General features: G+C 39.5%; 1 protein-coding gene across 2 annotated transcripts in view; it reads left to right on the top strand.

Moving 5' to 3' along the window:
• Window positions 1-12,901, top strand: part of LOC141910707 (diacylglycerol kinase delta-like) — a 29,529-nt gene that overhangs the window by 7,106 nt on the left and 9,522 nt on the right. For both annotated transcript variants that reach the window (XM_074801440.1, XM_074801441.1), the window contains exons 2-15: window positions 10-57; window positions 799-861; window positions 2,522-2,602; window positions 6,872-6,976; window positions 7,233-7,365; window positions 7,439-7,545; window positions 8,016-8,144; window positions 8,223-8,402; window positions 8,939-9,021; window positions 9,132-9,240; window positions 9,712-10,004; window positions 10,602-10,791; window positions 11,258-11,527; window positions 11,649-11,736. In XM_074801440.1, coding sequence (XP_074657541.1) covers window positions 10-57; window positions 799-861; window positions 2,522-2,602; window positions 6,872-6,976; window positions 7,233-7,365; window positions 7,439-7,545; window positions 8,016-8,144; window positions 8,223-8,402; window positions 8,939-9,021; window positions 9,132-9,240; window positions 9,712-10,004; window positions 10,602-10,791; window positions 11,258-11,527; window positions 11,649-11,736 — 1,879 coding nt within the window. The remainder of the gene's footprint in view (window positions 1-9; window positions 58-798; window positions 862-2,521; window positions 2,603-6,871; window positions 6,977-7,232; window positions 7,366-7,438; window positions 7,546-8,015; window positions 8,145-8,222; window positions 8,403-8,938; window positions 9,022-9,131; window positions 9,241-9,711; window positions 10,005-10,601; window positions 10,792-11,257; window positions 11,528-11,648; window positions 11,737-12,901) is intronic.

A 12,901-nucleotide genomic window follows, 5' to 3' on the forward strand; every position in this document is an offset into this window, starting at 1 on the left:
TTTTTTCAGCGATGCATGAAAGAAGGCTACCTCGCAAAACAAACCAATTCATTTCAGGTGAGATTTCAGTTGTTCTTCTGTTGTCTGTTGTCGCCTGGAGGTCGTAATGTTCAACATTTCTCCTTACACTTGTGTCTCGTTAAGTAAATTACCACTTCACTAGACTGTATTTTTGAGGACATTTTCTTCATTATGAGTTTGATTATGGAGTTGAAATAGTTGCGGAGGTGGGAAAAATTTCTGAAAAAAGGTTACTAATTAAGGGAGTTGAATTTGAAGAGAAAAAATAAAAACTGCTTCATTTTGGAGGTCGTTTTGGATGATGATATGAAATAGGAAATATTGTCTATTTACCGCCTACACTCTGAACTGAGGCCGCCATTTTTACAAGAGAGAGGCGCAGTGGTCGAGTGGGTTAAGCCGCCGGTCACTAGTCTCGTCAATCAAGGGTTTATGGGTTCAAACCCTGGTGGCGACAGAGTTTCTTGGTCGAAGGTTCTTCTCTGGTCTCTCCCCCCATTGGGAAAAAGAAACATCGAACCCGCTTATAATGCCCTGTGTGGCACTTAGCGGGTTGAGGGTGTTAAAAAAAAAAATTTTTACAAGTCAAGCAATTTACTGAATGAACCCGACATAGTGCAGGAGCTGCAGCTCTCAGCAAAATTTCTATTTACTATAAATATAACGAGATACGCAACAAAATAATCGTGGAAAGGTAGATAATAAATTCATTCTTCTTCCAACAGCATCAATAGACACACGCGTAAACATATTTTCATTGTTTTTTTTTTTTTGTAGCGATGGAGAAGACGATATTTCAAGCTCAAACCCAGAAAACTTTACTATGCAAAAGATACTATGGTACGTCGTGTCCGGTGTTCGGCGGTTTATCTTTTCGAATAGTTTTTCATACTTCGTGTTGAAGTGATATCACACTAGGATTTCAGTACGATACTAAGCGTTCACACTAGGATATTATTCGTGGCTTATTCAGTTCCGTACTAAAAACTGCCGAAAAACCCGATCTCAGTACGGCACTGAGCTGGCTGCGTATTTTCTGTAGGGTGAACGTAGATTCGACGCTTAGCTAGCCGCATATTTACATCCTTAAACACTTAGCACTAATTACACTCCCCTCTATCGGCACACTGGGTGACTACTATACCGGGCTTACTAAGCGCCGAATTGCCGACTCGTAGTGTGAACGTAAATGGCTGTATAAGCGCCGTATTTTGGTGAATTCGGCACCAGTGAAGTACGGTACTTCGTAAGCGCCGAATCTAGTGTGAACGCAGCTAGTTATAGATTTGGTTGAGTAGTTTGTGTGTCAGTTAAACCGGTCAATAAATCAGCCAAATCAGTCGTGAACGTATATTGTATAAACTGATAAGCCGCAAAACGCACGCATATCTATTAAGTTAGCGTTCCTCGTTCGTGAACCTAACTACCGAATAAATGGGGTAAATCCCCCGATAAATAATCTGCAAGGGTTTCCCCGAACTCGATTAGAAAGTTTTTACGCGAAGGAAAAAATTTATGTCCGTCACACGCCGCAGTATCGGGTACCAGAACTCTCGACGCGTCGATCAAACATCGGCGTCGGTACCGATTTACGAACCGCGGCGTATAGTACACATAGTCCTAACTAAATATCTCGTCAATAATTCCAATCAATTTCGAGAGCCGTAGTCGATCATGCAATATCTGAAAGCAATCATTTCTATACGATCGATAGTTGTATTAGATATCGGATTGATGATAATTCGTCCGGCGTTCTGCGTTCTTATAAGAGATTTATTACGTATGACCAAATCTAATGAAATGCCGATCACTGGTGAATTAACTGTGTTTACCGCTGGCGAAATCTTGCGCCGGCCAATAACTTCATCTGCAGCAGACCCCCCTCAGGTCTCATCAAACACATCGGAGACCAATTAAATTTATCCAGTAGCCCCCGCGTCTCCCGCGTCTCCTTGATTCCTTAAAAACTAAATGGAAAGTACTTTTAAAGGTGTGTGAAACTGCTTTTATTCGAGCGAAATAATAGAAACTCCTACAATTTTGAGAAATAGGCAATTAGAAAGATTTCTCGGCGCATTTTGAGTAGCCGCCATTTCTCATGATGAATTCTGTCGATTATTTCATCCTCGCAGCCTGCAGATCCTACTAAGCCAGTTGTTCCTACTAAGCCAGCCAATTCTAAGCCAGCTGATGCTACTTTACCCAGCCAATTTTACTAAACAGCCAATCTTGCTAGGCAGGCTGCCGTCCTCCTAAGCCTCTTGGCCTATTATCTTAGAATTTTAGGGTTGAGTGGTGACACCACTATATCAGTGATGGGTGCAAAGTGCTTCATGCAAACAAGACAATTTTTGATGTGCATAAGTATGAGTTTCCATTTAAAAGCATTCCCCGATGGTTTCTGGGGTTAGATATTCCCTGTTTCTTTGTACTGCTGGTTCAAATCTGTCAAGTACGAGCTGCGCGTGAAATTGACGATGTGTCTTTTGATCTTTTTCAGTCTGTGATTTTTGATGAAATTGCTCTTCACAACTTAAGCATCGCCGAATGCAGCACTAAAAATGTAAACCACAGTTTTCAGGTGGGTAACAATAAAGATAGCGTTTCTCGGTCCTTTTTAGGGCACCGGTGTTTCTCGTCGGTTTCACCCTGCATCCTGTAGATAGTTTTTTCTTTTATCTTAAAATAGGGATTGACCCTATTATTAATTTGGTTGGTAAATTTCGTTTGAATTTTATAATTGAGTGTCCCTTACAAACCCACAAAACCCGCCAGGAGCGAAACAAGGGGTTTGATTTTGAAATCGGAAATCGAAGTACAGCTATAGTTGTGTGATCGGCGTCGAGTTTACATAATTTTTTTGTTTTAATCGAAGTACATAATTGGGAAATTTGGTTCCGGTTCATTCAAACAATCTTCCAACAATCTTCTAACGGGCAAGCGACTGATTGGGGTTATTTTTTGGCTGCCTAATTTAAAACATCGACATTTTGGAAGTAACTATGTTATAAGGTTGAAGATCATTTTGTCCAATTTTATATTCTTCTAATCGTTTTCTACGTGTAACTGGTCCGATAGTTTAATGTAGATGGTTTTACCAGGATGGCCTCTTACCTACACATCGGGGAAAAGCCAGGGAAATTTCGATTCTTTAAAAAATGTCAGGAAAATATGTTGAGATAGCAAGATCGCGCGTAAAGTGTCCATCTATAGTAGTCGAATGAAAAACTCTAATCCGTGTACACTGTAGATAATCGAAGAAGTCTCACAATTCGAATTTTATATGAAATAATTTATTATAACGAAACCACAACGTTTCGGCTGTTGACTAACAGCCATCATCAGGTGTAACGACCAGAAAACAGAAGTGTCCATCTATGTCTTACCTTGGAGTAATCAGACTGATTACTCCAAGTAACTCTGTTCATTGATTGGATTCTGAGCAGATCAAGTCTCAGGGAAAACAACGTGCATATCAGGAAGTAGCCAGGGAAAACAGGGATGCAATATTTTGATAACCGCCGCCGCTGCTGCTGCTGCTGCTGCTGCTGCAGGTCTGTTCGTGGTGATACTTTGACATTATTCGCCGCCAGAGATGAAATATGAATAAGTGTCTATGAAGTCTGATGTGATATTCGCACTATCATTGATATGATAGATCATTGATAACATGTAATATGATAAATGCCGCGCTCGCGCAAATGGAGAAAATGGCAAATATATATATATATATTATATATATATATACGTATGAATTGTGTTCGCTATTATGATCAGGTGCCTCTGCGGAATGCATTGTTTTTACCCAAGTTGTCATGGTTACCCATCATGGAGATTGAATGACGGGAATACCAACGGATGGATTCCTCCTCCTCCTCAGCGACCTGTAATAACAATTCTCAGAATCTGTGTCCGTCGGAAAAAAATCTTCGAAACCGCTAATTACGCTACGGTTTCAAAATGTTAAATCTATTTCGGCTCTATTTTTGTGGTAGGCCTTTATGTCGAAATGCCAATCCTCAAACCGTGCGAATTACGGGGAATTCAAATGCTTATGAAGATAGATGTATTAGAAGATTTCTGTTTCATAATGAATACTATTAGGCTATAGACTAGTGTGGACTAATATAGATTAAAGATTAAAGAAAAAAGATCCAAGGTGACGGTGCAGAGAAAGATGTCAAGTTGCCCTGAAACTTTACAGGAAAATGATAGATATTAAACCGATACCTAAAAAGTTTAAATTCATCGGCTTTTTCTCTGTATATCCAAAATGAGTTAACGTTCTCTGATTAGTTTTCTTTCGGGTGCCCTTTTACTTGTATAATGATTTGGCCTATTTCCGCCCTGAATCAGACCCTAGGTCCATCCGCCCCTGGACCTGCTAACATTACAACCTAGTATACTAATTTTCATTTACAAAAATCCAGGTCCCAGTTACATTTTAGTTGAAATACTTCATTTCCGATCATTCTCTATCCCGGAGTCAAATTTTAGTTCCGAACAGTGGAACTACTTGGTGATAGCGTTCGATTGGACCCCGTACAGCTCGCTGTCCGCGATCAAACTATCGGTTTACATCTATTCGCTACATATTCCTTTAATCTCGCAAAGTAAATTTCGACCGCTTAATGCTCGCCGTCGCTGGGAATCAATTCTGTAGCGAATCGAGATTCATAATGGAATGCATAGATGTGAATATAGATGATTCATGCGTCGGTGATTAATGCTATCATTTCACATTTAAATCATATGATACACCTTTTCTCGACTGTACGAGAAATATCACGTGTTGATATCGATGTCTGATATCGAATTGTCATAGTTACTGCACACAACACCATTTTTCATTTTAGAAACCAGGAATTGTTAAAACTGTGGCCTGTGAGCGATTAGACAGTGTTTGACAGTGTTTAGAGAGCACGAATGAATTGAATGAATGAATTTATTTTCTCTAATATATGTGTGTAAATAGACCTACAAAAGTCTTTGATTAATTACATATTGATTGAAAATTTACGTATTTGAGGAGGACGCCTGTGAACCGTCAGAGCTGTACCTGAAGGCAGATGCCCTCTATAAAGAGCAGTACAATAACAATTATACAATATGTGATAATATAGAAATCAATATGATGAGGATTGTTATAAATGAAGAAAAAACATAGAAAACAAAAATGATAATGATAATGACAATAGAAACAATATCTATATTTGCAATTTGTTCATTCTAAAATCAGTTTCATCTTGAAACTTTTATAATGGATAAGCATAAAAACACATCGTGATGCTAGTGTAGATAGTTTATTTTAAACATGGTGTAAAAGCCATAAGCCGATCTAAGTCTGGTCGCCGAAGGTCACGCAATGAAGTGTCTGGACGGTTGGATACAATTAGGATCGTAGAGCGTCGCTGATCCAACCACTTCCATCACTGGGTGAAGGTCCCGGTTAGGAAATTACTGGTTGTTATTTATCAGAAATTTAACGGTGACGAGACGTCCCTGCGAGTGCGGCTTCTGTGCAGACTCCTTAATCAAAACACAGCGAGTGCATTAAGCGCGATGACATCGCAATTCTGTTTCACTTATCAATATTACATCTCTCTCTCTCTCTCTCTCTCTCTCTCTCTCTCTCTCTCTCTCTCTCTCTCTCTCTCTCTCTCTCTCTCTCTCTCTCTCTCTCTCTCTCTCTCTCTCTCTCTCTCTCTCTCTCTCTCTCTCTCTCTCTCTCTCTCTCTCTCTCCCTCTCTCCCTCCCTCCCTCCCTCCCTCCCTCACTCCCTCCCTCACTCCCTCTCTCTCTCCCTCTCTCCCTCCCTCCCTCCCTCCCTCTCCCTCCCTCTCCCTCCCCCTCCCTCTCCCTCCCTCTCCCTCTCTTTCCCTCTCTCTTTCTCTCTCCCTCTCCCTCTCACGATCAGAGCTGTGAACGGGTCATCTGAAAGTCAACATATAATCGCTGGATACATTCGGGTTCATGAGTACGACGAGTTTTAACACAACCAACGTTTATAGATTCACAGATTTGCGTAGTGGTATTGTTAAGTGGTTTGTCAGGTTCTATCCGGGGCCCGGTTATATCTCTAAACGCTGATCGATTTATAAACACAATCCATTTCGAATTTGTACATGACGACGGATCGATGAGGATCAGTGAAATTTCACCGCTAATGAATTCCTTGTGAATTCTAGAATCTTAAGATGATATATGTATATGTATATAGATTTGTTTATTCAGCATATTACCCTCCTTGTCTCCCCGTGCTGCTGCTGTTGTCTTGTTGCTGTTTGCCCGGCATGTCTTAGGAAGGGCGTGTAAATATGTACGATCAATGAATAAATACACAATACATAAAAGGTGTAATGATGAAAGGAGGGTGAATAGAGAAGTTGAGGCTGGATGAGCTGGTTCATGGCACTGGTTGCTATTGTATATATGCAGTGCATTGTCGTGTCCACGAGGTTCATACCCCTTTCCGATGAAGAGTCTTAAAAGCGCTCGAAACTCGCGCTAATTAATGCATCCAGATTTGCCCCGAGGATAGCTCGGGTCGCATCTTAGTACCGCTGTGCTGTAGCTATTTATATTAACATGTTAAAAATATGACCAAGTAAATGCATTAGTAAATTCTTACAGAACTGATTCATAAACAAAAGAATGTCAGATACTAAGTTTCTAATGGTCAGGAAAAAAGAAGTTATAAATGTGTTAGTTAGAATAAATGAGTTGGAAGTTAAGTTTCTGAGTGTCTACAGGGGGGTCGAGACCACTAAGATTCCCTGTTTTTCATTTGCTGTTTGATAGTTTGAGTTCTTTTAGAAAGTTTACTTTATGCGTTTATTTCATGTTTTAGGTGATAACACCATTTCGCAATCTAGTACTATGCGCGGAAAGCCGAAAAGAAATGGAAGATTGGATATCGGCCCTAAAATCAGCGGCCAATAACGAGTTTTATGATGTAAGTAATTTGCACATTTCAATTGAATATTTTATGTGAATCTGCCATGAATTCAGGAGTCGTATTTAAGATTTTCAGATCATTCGATTGAATTAAACATACTGTAATAGTTAACCCTTTGGTCACAGTTCCCTATCGGCGCGGTCATATAACCGAAATGAATCGATTTGCAGAAAATTTGTTATGATTATAACCTGAATTATCATTTAAAGAAAGAACAATCATCCACATCGCGTCCGTATATTTTTTTTTCTAGCCGACAGTTGAACACAGAGATATGATGTCCGGTCAACATAATTGGTACGCGTGTTCACACGCTCGACCGACTTACTGCAATGTGTGTAGAGATACGTTATCAGGAGTCACATCGCACGGTTTATCCTGCGAAGGTACGTCGTCCGCCGCGATATCGCTGAAATCTAATATCGACGTATTTTATGAATCGACATGTTTTGTTTACAGTATGCAAATTCAAGGCTCACAAAAAGTGCGCCGTACGCGCTCAGAACAATTGTAAATGGACGACGCTGGCAGCTGTTGGTAACGCAATCATGGAAGATGAGGACGGGGTACGTTTTATTTGAACCTTGATCGATGAATTACTGAAGCGTCGGAGCATTTAGATATATTTACTCTTCCTAAGCAGAGATATAGAGAATGAGTGCAACATTGTCTAAAACTATTTCTTTGACTCAATCTAACATCATAAGGCCACCAGGGACCAGTTGCGCGAAAGTTGGTTAAAGATAACCGGTTGATAAATACCAAAGATACAACGAACTTTAAATGTCACCTCATCGACTATCCACTGGTTATCTCTAGCCAACCTTTACTTGAGGGACACCTTTGAACTCTCATGTTAAGATAAGTACATTTCCAATTTCAAACCCTACAGTCAAATGTTAATCCTTGATTATAGCACTGGTTCCTGGGGTCGCTACAAAATTCACCCACTTACAAATTGTGCTTCTTAGTATACATGGCCTGATTACTATTTCAAACTCTTCAACTCAAAAAAATTGTTTCTTTTACCGAAAAGAATTTAGCATCTCCTCACCAGTGGCTGGAAGGCAATCTGCCGGTTAGTGCTAAGTGTATTGTTTGCGATAAAACGTGCGGCAGTGTTCTACGACTACAGGATCTTAGATGTTTGTGGTGCAAAGCGATGGTAAATCATCTCCGGTTATAAACACTTCCCGCCCGGCGAAACAACATCGATTCACGTGTTTTTACTCGTTGATTTCAGGTGCATTCAGGTTGCGTGGACACGTTTCCGAAAAAATGTTCGCTAGGACCGTGTCACATGTCCGTGTTACCATTTATAGCAATCAATAACATAGATTCGGATGGTTACTGGGAGGCGACGAGACCTCCGGGAACTTGTCCGTTACTCGTGTACGTTAATTCTAAAAGTGGAGACAATCAAGTAAGTGTCACAATATACCACGACTACGGCAGTGTTTTCAATAAGAAATTAACAAGCCAGGTCCCTTTGAAAAACAGGAGGGTCCCACAATATGTCACAGTCCTTGAATCGAAAGCTGGTTTGCAAAAACAGGCGGGTCCCTTACAAATGACAGACGGGTCTGAGACCTGGGACCTGGCTCTTATTGAAAACACTGACTACGCAACTTGTCACCTGATTATAATCGAGCTCTATGAACACCAGGGACAGTTCAACAGTGAGGGCTTCGAATCAAGACCTTTCTAAGACCAACTTAGTTCTATTGTATAGCGAATCCAATAATTTAAGACCAGTCTCAAGGTTTAAGACCATAAGGACAGTTTTGGTCTTGACTATGGAACAGGCCCAAGGAGATCTTCGAATTGCCGATGAATCAAGTTTACTAAATGATATTTCGTGATTTATCTGCTGGTATTTACTATAAATATGAAGGTGTACTGGCTCCGTACTTGCAGTATTACGCTAGAAGATTATATTTTGTATTCTGTTTTTTGTAGGGTGTAAAGTTTTTAAGGCGATTTAAACAGTTATTGAATCCTGCCCAAGTGTTTGATCTCATGAATGGTGGGCCATATACAGGGTACGTAGTTTCATCAGAGTTACATCGAAATCACTCGAAAGAGATAAAGTCTTTTAAATGAAACTACGAAAGCACAAGTTTGATAATGTTCATCTGCTGATGTGTTTCAGGTTGCGTTTATTTCAAAAGTTCGATCCATTCCATATATTAGTGTGTGGAGGAGATGGCAGCGTAGGCTGGGTTCTCAGAGAAATCGACAAATTAAATTTACAGTCTCAAGTACGTTATTTTATAGATTTTTTGTCATTCAATTTGGTTATTTTAATCGCAGTCATGTAATATGTATAACATCGTTAGTGGGTGTGGTGTTTGCAGACTTTCAAACGTATGAATTTATGCAAATGGACACATTTTTGACAGAATTACTTTTTATACAGTTTTCATCGAAAATGAACCAAATTCTTTATGAATGATACATAATGCAGTGTCTTAAATAATACCGATTTAGGAGGAGTCTACTGTAACTGGCATATGAAGTGATGGGGACATTTCCTCGAAATTGTAAATTTCCTCCTTTAAAACTCTTTGTATCCAGGAATGACCGATCTGTAGGGACCCTGTAATTATTAGTACTATTGCGTACATAATGATCAATTATTTGTTTTGCTAGATTCTTATTTTCTTCATTCGGAAGCACATTATGTTACCAATAGCCGAGTTGGTGAAGTATTCATGTTTCCTATATTTCAGTGTCAAGTCGGTGTTCTACCGCTAGGAACGGGCAATGATCTAGCTCGCGTACTCGGATGGGGAAGCACGTTCGACGACGATACGCAACTCGTGTCGTTCATCGAAAAACTCGAACACGCGCAGATAAAAATGCTCGATCGCTGGAGCGTGTTGACGTACGAAGGCACGATGCCGCCTCCTCGCAAGATCTCGCAACAGTTCGACCCGATATCCGTGTACGAAGACTCGGTCGCTAATCACCTGTCGAAAATTCTACATTCCGATGACCATTCAGTTGTCATCTCTTCAGCGAAGTAAGTTACTTTATCGGGTGCAGCTTGTCCTTAGGCTAAAACATACATCTCAAATACACACATACCCGTTTAATTTGTCACGGAAAGGTTTGTACGTATGTAACCATCTTTAATTAGATGTTCGAGAAATTTTTGGGTAATCGTGTTGCTTCGCAGAGAAATATTCAGTATCATTCAGATAAATCCACAATATCAATTTAAACAACTGTTTCTGACGTTTCGGGCGAAATCCTTCCACCCATCTTCAGAGTTTAGAGAAAACAGCAAGAACAGCAGTTGTTTATCGATGTTGTGGGTTTATCTTAATGATATTCATCAATACTGGAAATAGTCTGAAATATTTACAAACTATCCGTAAATCGTAGAAATTTCAAAACCTTAATGAAGTCTATATCAAGCTAGCGTAGTGAATTTTGTGAACTTTCGAAAAAACGTTGAAGATGTACGCAAAATTTTTTTTGCAAGAATGTTGACGGCAGGCTCCTAGGTACTAAATCAACTGAGTTTGTAAAGGGTTTCATGTAAATATGAAATTGATACGGTAAATAACTGAATTTATTGATTATTTTCATGGTGATCTGATGATGATTTTCGTAGGGTTCTATGCGAGACGGTGAAGGATTTTGTAGCTAAAGTCGGTGAGGCTTACGAAGGCGACATCGAAGATAACGAGGTTGTTGAAACTGAAGACAATCAAGACGATTCCATATCGAAAAAATGTTGTACATTAAACGAGAAACTCGATGCACTGTTAACCACACTGAATACTGAATCACAAGCATCCGCTGTAAGTGTAGACATTATTTTATATTACTGCTTCTGCATCAGGGATTGGCTGTTCATCAATACCATCAGGGCGGATCCAGGGGCTTATCGAGAAGAACTTGTCACCTCCCAAAAGGGAAAAATTGATCCTAAAAGGCAATGTTAGCCTTACTTCCGCACTGGGGGCTAATCAAACTGTACACTTCCAGCTGTTTTACGGTGACAATTTCTGTCACTTGTTACAGGACCTGAACTTGTCACATCCCAAAAGGGCACTCTGATGTCCAAAAAGGCAATATATCAAAAGCACTGCAGCGCTGAATGCTCCAATTTTGTTAGTTGACAGAACAAAGAAGGCCAAATTTAATGGACTTGTAGAAGCCTCAAAAGTCCCCATGGATCGGCCCCTGACCCTGAACCAGTGCCTCATTTCATGTGTGCCAGTTTTCCAATCAGAGGTTTTTGAAATGTCGTGAAATTCGTTTTAGCAAAAAGTAACGGCAGAAACGCAAAGTATCCCGGAGGTCGATGAAGAAAAAGATCAAGATCGCGAAAAGGAATTGACCAGTCAGAACGGTTCAACGGCGACGTTAGTCGGTGAGACGAGTCATGAAATGATGCACCAGGATTCTATCAGTTCGACTCAATCGGACATCGACCGTCAATCGTTTAGCGGATCAGTCGATACAACCGCCTCCGACAAGGATACGACGGCCGACAATAAAAACTGTCCCAGAAGACGGAAACGTGTGAAACCGGTAAAAATCATCGATTTATTTACGTGCCATTTTTTCGGCGCCGATTACTGCTCGTAAACCGCGATTTACGGTGAAATCTTGTTTGCAAAATACTGAACTGAATTCAATCTTTATTTATTAGCAAATCTTCAAACCGAAAGATCAGTTGATGTGTCGCGCGAACAGTCTGAAGAAGGCAATTCGACAGATCATTGAACATACGGAAAAGGGTGAGCAATAATCGTGATCATTCATCAAATGATTACAAAAAGCATTCGATCTTCTTTCCTATGATTTATTTTACACAGGAATCTGAACTTCATAATTCGTACAGCGAGCCGTATCATTGAAACCATTTACTTTCGATAAATTCCATAACATAAGAATGAATTTAGTGTGCTCTGCGATTGTGTAAAGGTTCCTTTGTAAGATATTCTAAAACCTTATTTCTGTTCTGTAATGAGCGACTAATGTAACGACACTTCGCTAGAGTCATGTTTGAAATGTTGTTGATCGATTAATTTTGTTGTCTGTAACATTGGATTGGGAGTGGTAAAAAATTGTTATAAAAGAAGTATTCGTCGAGGTAGGTCACAGTGTACCGTAATAATGTAGAAATTAAAAGTGTTCATTATGTGAAGGTACCACTTTTTTCTGAGTCGTTGCTAAAGATTTTGCCCAGTATATGTGGATTTAAGAAGTCCCACGACAAAAATTTAGAAATTTGTTGAAATTTTTTTCGCTGAAATTTTTATTACGCAAGTATACATAATAATGATTATATGATGATTATTATTTATTGACCTTCAGATCCAAATAGAATATACTCATTTACATGATAAATAACAGAGAAAACTCAAACTCATTTACCCTTTCTCAGTGCATCTACACCACAGTGCGGTGTATAAACTGATGATTGAGAATCCCGGTTTTCAACACACTGGGCTGAATTTCTTTTGCATTTTGAAATTATCTCCAGCACTTTAGGGTATTGATTAGTCATCACTGAATAGATTAAGTAAAAGCTTTGATGAACAAATGGGTTTTAAGATTTGATTTGAAAACTAGACTAGGTGAAACATACGAAAAACTGTTCAGATTCAATATATTGTGATCTTCAAGAATTTCTAAATTTCAATTGTGGCACCTCTTCAATTTGGATGCGATGTTGGTTTCCACATTGCGTTGAACCCTTTATCGAAGTGGTTCGTTATAGGGCATGGGTTGTTAAGAATAGCTTACAGCAACATACAGAGAACTCACAACGTATATCTGTGAATGTTGTAACCAGATGGAGAGTTAAAATAAAAAAACCCACCATATAATTAAAAGATTAAAAATGAGAATTTGATGTTTCGACCCAATTCTATGGGCCATTTTCGGAATATCATTTAG

This window comes from Tubulanus polymorphus, chromosome 9 (genome assembly GCF_964204645.1).
Source record: "Tubulanus polymorphus chromosome 9, tnTubPoly1.2, whole genome shotgun sequence".
Taxonomy (NCBI): Eukaryota; Metazoa; Nemertea; class Palaeonemertea; order Tubulaniformes; family Tubulanidae; genus Tubulanus; species Tubulanus polymorphus.